This window comes from Acipenser ruthenus, chromosome 5 (genome assembly GCF_902713425.1).
Source record: "Acipenser ruthenus chromosome 5, fAciRut3.2 maternal haplotype, whole genome shotgun sequence".
NCBI classification, from domain to species: Eukaryota; Metazoa; Chordata; class Actinopteri; order Acipenseriformes; family Acipenseridae; genus Acipenser; species Acipenser ruthenus.
The window spans coordinates 84067899-84076053 of record NC_081193.1 but is presented as its reverse complement, the minus strand read 5'-3'; the positions used below and the strand labels follow the sequence as shown (position 1 = coordinate 84076053).

The window sequence follows — 8155 nt, the reverse complement described above, 5'->3', positions numbered from 1 at the left end:
AAACTTAAAACTTCGTATACAGGACAGTGAGAGCAGATTTAGTAAGGTTTGTTGCAAATGATGCAAATTGCATTTGGGTATAACTGCTTTGCTGTAGCTCTGTGCCTCCTATCGACATCGTACGTTCTACAGTATTTGTCCATCAATTGCAGTAGTATTTAAAACTGGGATACACACTTTTGGTTGAAATTGCAAGAGACAGTCCAATTTTTACAGTTTAATGCAACATTATATTCTTTATAAGAACATTAGGATCAGTAAGAACATGTGGTGTTATGATTCCACCTTCAAGATCATCTGTTTACTTCTGGAATAGTTATGCCTCCACAAGTGTTTAGCTATGAATGTTCTTGTGGTTATACTAAGAAATGCACAAACGCATTCTAGTTCAGGTGGACCTGCATCTGTGATCTTTTTATAATATTGCCTTGTAGTATATAGAGCTTTAAGGTTTACAGATATATTTATCCAACTAATTCAAATGCCAAGCCAGCCAATTCAGTGATTTGTAGACTAGGACACGTGAGTAGGCATGGTGTTGAGTCCACAAGATGTTAGGAGGTCTAGAAAGTCTTGACAGCTCTTATATCTGCTCAGTGGCATTCTGGTGGGCACTAGGATGGACAACTGGTGTACCGGACAACGTAAAAGCTGTTGGCATCTATCAGTAAATGTCAAACGGAACTTTACATTGATATCATTCTATTTATATCAACATGGTACTGTGGCACCGTTATTTGGTCAAATTTTAGCCATTGAGTTGGAATGGTGTGACATGTTTTTCATCACAATGATAAACATGTCTGCCTTGGAAATTGAACCTCAAAGAGCTGTAATTGGGCAGGTAATGGCATAACCAATGGCTTGAATTACATTGAATAACATCTCTACTAAACTACAAGGCACATTGATTTAAATTGAAATGATTGATAAACTGATCTGGTTTTAATCATGCTCAGATTCATCTTGCACACTCAAAGCATGGTGACACTGAAGCTAATTGTACAATGTCATGTGCTCTTAAGAGACAATGGGTCTGTTTGCATATGGGAGCAGACATCAGCAAAAAAAATAATTAAGCAAATTGTAGAGAAAATCCCAGGGGGATACTAAACAAATGGAGCATGAGATGAGATTTTGTATTTTATGTATTGTACTTACAAATAATAAATGATGCAGGCGCAATGCGTCGTTTTCCTGGTATAATGTCTTGGTTTATTTTCTGAGCAAATAAATACAATAAGATATATAATAAATGTCTATATAATTATTAGATAAGAAAGTTGTTAAAATCGTATTCATATTTGAGGTCAAATTTGTATTTTTAATAACGTTTTTTTTAAAATAAATGTTATACTGACAAAATAATCAAAATTCGTGTAAATGATTAATAAATATTAAACATGGTTAAGTTTCAACAAATAAGAATTCATAGCCATTTCTTTAGAACTCCAGATATTTTTATTATGAACGGTTTGCGACACAACATTTGAAAGCTGGGCGACCCCAACGTTTTCTTTCAAATGTAATGTGGATTTTGTCTTCACGGTACGGCGTGTCTTTCCGTTTCAGAAGGTGGTCCCTCCTTCTCAATCAGCCGCACTTGCATGAGAGTGGTGAGCGCGTGGACGGCAGGTGAGAGCTGCTTATGAAAGTGGACACACTGCACCAAGAAAAATTCCACCCCGGGGTGAAACTGGAAAGGACACGTCACTGGACTATTTAAAACTTGGGAATAATACTTTTTGCTGTTAGGCTTGATAAGTAACAGTTAACAAGAATGGTAAATAGAAATGTTATCCTATTAATGAGAAACAAGGGCGCATAACGTGATCTGTCAACTATCTGAGCACAAGTTAAAAATTAAGACGTCCTTGCGTTGCGGTAAATTTGTGCTATAGCCGGATAATAAAACATCAGTTAAGATGAACAGCACATTGGTGTCGCCACTCGTGGATTCATGTTATTCGTGGGACAACACCAGTAATAACAGTGAGCCTGTCGGATGCAATTCGATTACCATCTTCAATATCAATGGATCGTATACAGAGCTGAACATTTCCACCTGTGGTCGACTCCTATTAGAAATTCTTATTATCCTAATGTGTCTAGGAGCCGTAACAGGTATGTTATTTTCCTTTTCCGTGGTGGATTTTAAATAATATTATTGTTTTTATATATATAAAAAAAACATACTATTAATAATTAAATGGCATTAATTGAAAGTAGCTTTCTGTACATTTGTGTAACCATATATTTCTGAGACTAACAACATAATTTCTACAGTATTCATACGTACATCTATGCCCAGATTATTTAAAAACAAAATTATATATATATATATATATATAGAGAGAGAGAGAGAGAGAGAGAGAGAGAGAGAGAGAGAGAGAGAGAGAGAGAGAGAGAGAATCAAAAGAAACATTTGAGCATCAAAAGAAACTTATCACTTATATTTGGATAAAATTTACTAGGCTACATGTGATCGAAAGGTGCAGTGACTTTGTATTGTGCTGATTAACAATTGACATCACGAAGATGCTGCAAAATGATCTGCCGATCTTGGGCAGGTGTTGTGACTCTTGCTCTCCCAGTTCGTGGCCCACCGTTGACAGAGTGTATCTGGTTATACCGTCTCGCCAGGTTTGAAATTGCTGGCTGTGAGCACCCAAGACGACGAGCCACAGCACGTGTGGATCTGGGTCCATTCATTAATTTAATATGGGGGGGTTTCACATGGACCACGTGATGTATTTTATTTTTATTTATTTCATTTCATTTATATAGCATCTTATGTCATGGACCCCAAGGTGCTTTACAGAAAACACAATGCACACAGCATAATAAAACATACAGGACATGTTACTGGTAGATATACAGGGGCTGCTGGACATATCATTGCTGTAGCTATGAATAGTGTGTAAGATCACTATGGGGAGCCAGGAAGGCTTTGATTCGATGAGACTCGGAGTCTGGAATGTGTTTAAATCGCTCCGGGCGCTTACCGTACTGACCATTGGTCTGTGATTATTCTCCAGTTCCTTCAGGAAGCCGAGCTAATCACCACTGTTTACCGTTCATTGTAAAAACAGCTGTAGATTGTGCAGTCTATGACGCAGCCGGTCTGTCTAGGTCTGCTGTCTTACCCATCGCGACTGAAACTGAATTTCAACAGGGAGATGAAGCATGTATGTTGTATTCTGACTTAATCCTGATATCGTCCACAGCTTATCAAGTTTACTGCACTGTTTACTTTTCCTTTTACACAGCAGAAGGGATTTTGTCTGAAACGACCTGCAATAAATCATTTTTGTGTACATGCAAAAAAAAAAAAAAAGTTTTATATCAAGTATATCAGAACACTTAATCAGCCATGGGAGAGAAACAACTTCATGAAGTTCACAGGTGTTTCCATGTGAAGTTTAAGAACTTTTCTAGAGCGGTATTGTAGTTTCAATAATACTAATGCTGTGCGGGTCTTTGATCTACAGGTAATATTTTGGTGATTATCATTGTTGCAGTTACGAAGAATTTCCACTCGGTGAGCTCCGTGTTAATCATTAACCTGGCTGTAAGTGACTGCCTCATCGGGATCGGGGTCATGCCCTTTGTTGCTTTGACAGTGATGTACGACGGATGGGTCCATTCTACCGTAAGTATATATACATTTATAGATATATTTATTTTCCTCTTGGAGTTTCCCAAAACGATTGTCTCCTTCCGAAAACTAGAACAAATATACCCTCTGCGTGTAAAGTGGAGAGGATGATTAGGCACAGAGCAGTGCACATACAACAATGCGTTTGCTAGCACAGATTAAACTGACAGCAGGAAGTTACCAATCATATTATTAATCAAGTGTTTTGGCTTCGTGACGTACGACAGGTCTATTTTATTTTGCGTCCCCTGGCAACCAGGAAGAGCACGGCACAGAGAAGCGCCAAGGGAAGAGCGCAGGTGCGCGCATTAGACCCCCGTGCTCATATTGAGAACGCTGGGAAAGCATTTGCTAGATTTCTGTCTTCTAAAAGGCATTAGCATTTTTAACAGAGCGGTAGTTTAAAAATAATAATCCTAAAACACTGTAAAGGAGAGAAATGTCAAACTTTCACAGAATGGAAACATCTATAATGCCATATGTATTACAGCTGGAGAGTCTCTAAACAGGGAAATGTAATCAATTCCTTAAAATGTGGAACAAAAATACATATGATAGATATTACTGTCTTTACTACAGTGACTTTAAAAAAAATGTAACATACTATTCCTAATTTGTATGAGTTTAGATTTAGACATGTATGAATGTTAAGGTTATATATTTGAGACTATGTTTGTGTTAAAAATGTAATACAAGTATTTATTTAAAATAAAATGAACATATTAGGTTGTAAAATAAAACCTGTGTGTTTGTTACTGTGGATACAAACAAGCATATCATTCACTGGCTTGCATGTGCTGATGCCTCTCAGTTCTTGAGGTATAATTGGTTTGCTGGTATCAGCTTGGTCATTCATCCACCTCAGAAACAGCCACACGCTGAATTTAGACTTGAACAAGAGAAGTGTGGTGGTGGGGCTTGACTGAAGTCTTGATTAAAATCTATAAAGGAGTTGACAAAGTTAAAACACAACCAATACTTTATTAAGTGCAGCACAGAAACCAGGAGCAGAACACCCAACTGGAAATTATGATGTTTGTCAAAAACCAGCATAAAACCATCATTCATCAAGAATGTCATCGTACCCTTTAAGTTAGCTTAATAAATGTGTTTTAAAAGTAATAAAAACTTCAGATTCTGCTATTTCCAAAGTCGTTTATGGAGACACATTTTTATTATCTGTTTGTGCTTTTTTATTATCTGGTTTTTGAACTATTTACAATATCTTCCAACATCCTCTTTTTTTTTTTTTAGCAAGTTTGTGAGAATGTTTTCAATTAAAACTGTAATTCCTGACACTCTTATGTGCATAAGGTTTATACTGTGTGTACATTAATGGGTGTACTGCTAGGACAATGTGTTCATTTTTTACATCCAGTATGTACGTTATTTTGGGATCCACAGTGGGGACAATGTCTTGATGTACAGGGTACAACTTAGCAAGTAAAAAAAAATGAATGAAAAACATGATCTATGAATACATCTATTAAACACGGATAGAATCGTAGAAATGTTTAATTGCCTCAAAGGCACCGAGTATGGCTTCTCTGAAAAAAGTTCAGTTAATGCTGATGTTGTCGGGATTTTACACTTGCTTCAAAATTGATTCAATCTATTCATCAGTAAGGTAAGGGTAATTAATTAATTCTAGAAGTACATCAACACATCTTCCCATTTAAAGTAGTTTTATGGTAGCTCAGTTATTTATTTTCTGATCTCAGGTATCTGAAGCATTTATAACGTTCCCCAGAATTGTATCAGCCAGCTTATGAAACCTTCTAGAAAAAAAAGCCTGAATGCTTAGCATTGCTTTATGAGTTTTACAAGTAATTAGTTTTGGCTTTTTGATGTTGCAGGATTTATGCTACTATGTCGGCTACACATCTTCTGTGTACTGCACAGCCTCCATTCTTACTCTGGCTGCAATCGCCTTGGATCGCTACCACGCCATCATAGACTGCTTACATTATAGTTCTCAGAGCACTGTGTGGAGAAATGTTGCTGCTGTGGTCTGGATCTGGCTGCAAGCTGCCATCACCTGCTGCCCCCCACTACTGGGCTGGAGTAACCTGGGTTACATCCCACCCATGTACAGCTGTTCTGTGGAGTGGCCCACCAGCCTCAGCTACACAGGATTCGTGGCTGGGTTTTCATTTTTGCTTCCTGCCTGTGTGATGGTGTTCTGTTACGTTAAGATAGTCAAAGTCGCTAGAGGACACGCTAGAAGGATCCACGACATGGAACACCATCTACAAAGAAACGGCCCAAACGTGTCAGAAAGGGAGAAACCAACTTTCTTGAAGCTGATCTACTACGTGAATTCAAAAATGTTACCCGAGCTTCCCTCAGACAGCGCTCCGAGCAATTCGGACGCCTCTTTTCATTTGCATGGTGCCTCAAAACCTGGGAAGGCCCACCACGGCATATTCTCCAGGCACGGCTCCCACAGCAGGGAGCATCATGGGGTCTTCCGCCTCTTCCTTGTAATATTTGCTTTCTTCTGTTGCTGGATGCCCTTTATTGTCGTGTCATTGGTGCAGGCCATTGAAACTGCTACCACTCAGGAACCCACGCAAATCCCCTCAAACGTCATAACGCTTGTGTACTGGCTGGCTCTGCTCAACTCTGACATCAATCCTCTGCTCTACGCCTTGCTCAGCAAGCGCTTCCAAAAAGCCCTTAAAAACCTGCACCAGAAACTGAAAGCAAAGATGAGCAGGCACACAGGGGAGCACCAAGTGCAGGAAGTCCACCATTCTATGAAGCCGAGAGGCAGTTCTAATATCGCTGTGGTTTGCCGTGGCAGGTGCTGCAACTCTCCAGCGCTCTCCGTTGACTCCTTTGTACCGGCGGGGTGCAAAGATCACCTTCACAACTATCTACCAGGGAGTTTCTCCCAGCTCCCTCCAGGCACTTACCCACAAAACATACAAGAGGAAAGGACCAAAGACTGTGCTTGTTTAAACCCTGAGGCACTTTCCCAACTGCAAGTTCCTAAAAATCACTTGGAAAATGAAAGGCAGGTTTTGCCACTTGTAACAGTATGTGAAATACCGTCAACTTTTGTTTACGGAAAAATAACAGTTAAGGTGGAACATGAGAAATGACTGGCAGGAAACTTGACTATTATGGAGCATGCATTTATTTCTTCCACCTTAAAGAGCAACATGGTATGGGTATGAAATAGCACACAGTTGTGTTAAGTAATGTATTCTTGTTGCTTTGAATCTGTGTAGTCAAAAACACCACTGCGTCCTCTGTGAGCTCTCAAAAGCTCTCGTCTCTGTTCCCCCTGCAACACTGCTCTCCAGTGGATGAAATAAATACATTTGTTCTATATGGTATTTCTTGTGTCTTGTGATGCGTTTCTTACACATAGGGGCAGGGTGTTGCAGGGGGGTCGGGGTGGGGGGTTACACTTGTGATGTACTTGGAGCATAGGCATGATTTTGAGAACTTTTTTTTTTCTATCAGGTATTGACATTATTTACTGTAAATCTGTCATATGTAAAATAATAATATTGTATGTACTGCATAAACTCTAACTCATTTATCACCCTATATATATATATATATACACATATATATTTTTTTTTTTCTTAAGTAAAATGTATATAAGTGAAAAAAAACTGATGACAGACATTAATCTAACCTATAAAATACTGACAAGTATAAGAATTTGAATATTCTAAATAGTCTAAGAAAGAGAATATTCCAAGTTTCCCAATAGAACCAAGCATGGTAGTTAAACATCATTCTGCCATTATAAGGATGGGGGGCCCCATAATCATGTTCAATTTTATACTAAAATATAATTCTTAAATTTACATTAAAAAACAAGCAAGGAACAGAAATATCTCCCATCACAGTAATAATGCTGGTAATGGTGACAGGTTGGGTTATTCAATGGAACAATATCCTGGTCCTGGACAGCCATAGTCCTGCAGGTTTGCTGGGTATCTTTAAGTCATCAATGGTTAAAGACCTGGGAAAAAAATGAGTGTTGACCAATTAAGAAAATAATTGGTTCAATGAAGCAATTGAGAACTCAGGTGGAATGAAAACCAGAAGACACTAGTCTATGAGATACACATTATAAAATAGTATGATTTTGTTTCTCATAAAACTGTTGGCAAAAAAAAAAAAAAAAAAAAGCAGATGTTTGTTTCTCTGATTTATTTATCACTCTACATACAGTAATTTGATCAAATGTGTGGTGCAAATATATAAAAAATGAAATGTACAAAGTATATCTGTGATCACTTAGTAAGCTAACAAAGCTCAAAACAGTAAAATGGCACTTCCATAGTCACTTCACCATAAGCTTGTCTTCAGACTTAAAAATACAACTCACCTGTGTGTCTTATTCACCTTATTGATCAAAAACAATATAAGAATGTTTGAAGCTAATTCTAAAGCATACAATCCCTTTTAGCATTCCATTGTTCCATGCTCACAGCAGCCTCTGCTGGCTTTACATTGCCTTGCTCTGTCGGC

The 8155-nt window shown here is 38.1% G+C and overlaps 1 protein-coding gene across 1 annotated transcript; it reads left to right on the top strand.

The window, feature by feature from the left end:
- The first annotated feature begins 53 nt into the window (after positions 1-53).
- Positions 54-7820, top strand: LOC117402860 (octopamine receptor 1). The gene is made up of 3 exons (XM_034004440.3): positions 54-2124; positions 3492-3652; positions 5515-7820. The coding sequence occupies exons 1-3, from the start codon at positions 1926-1928 to the stop codon at positions 6763-6765; spliced, it is 1611 nt and encodes a 536-aa protein (XP_033860331.2). The 5' UTR covers positions 54-1925; the 3' UTR covers positions 6766-7820.
- The last annotated feature ends 335 nt before the right edge of the window (positions 7821-8155 follow it).

Coding starts and splice junctions, on each gene's coding strand:
- LOC117402860 (XM_034004440.3), top strand. CDS start 1,926: ATGAACAGCACATTGGTGTCGCCACTCGTGGATTCATGTTATTCGTGG. Junction 2,125..3,491: donor GTGTCTAGGAGCCGTAACAG/GTATGTTATTTT, acceptor TTTGATCTACAG/GTAATATTTTGGTGATTATC. Junction 3,653..5,514: donor ACGGATGGGTCCATTCTACC/GTAAGTATATAT, acceptor TTGATGTTGCAG/GATTTATGCTACTATGTCGG.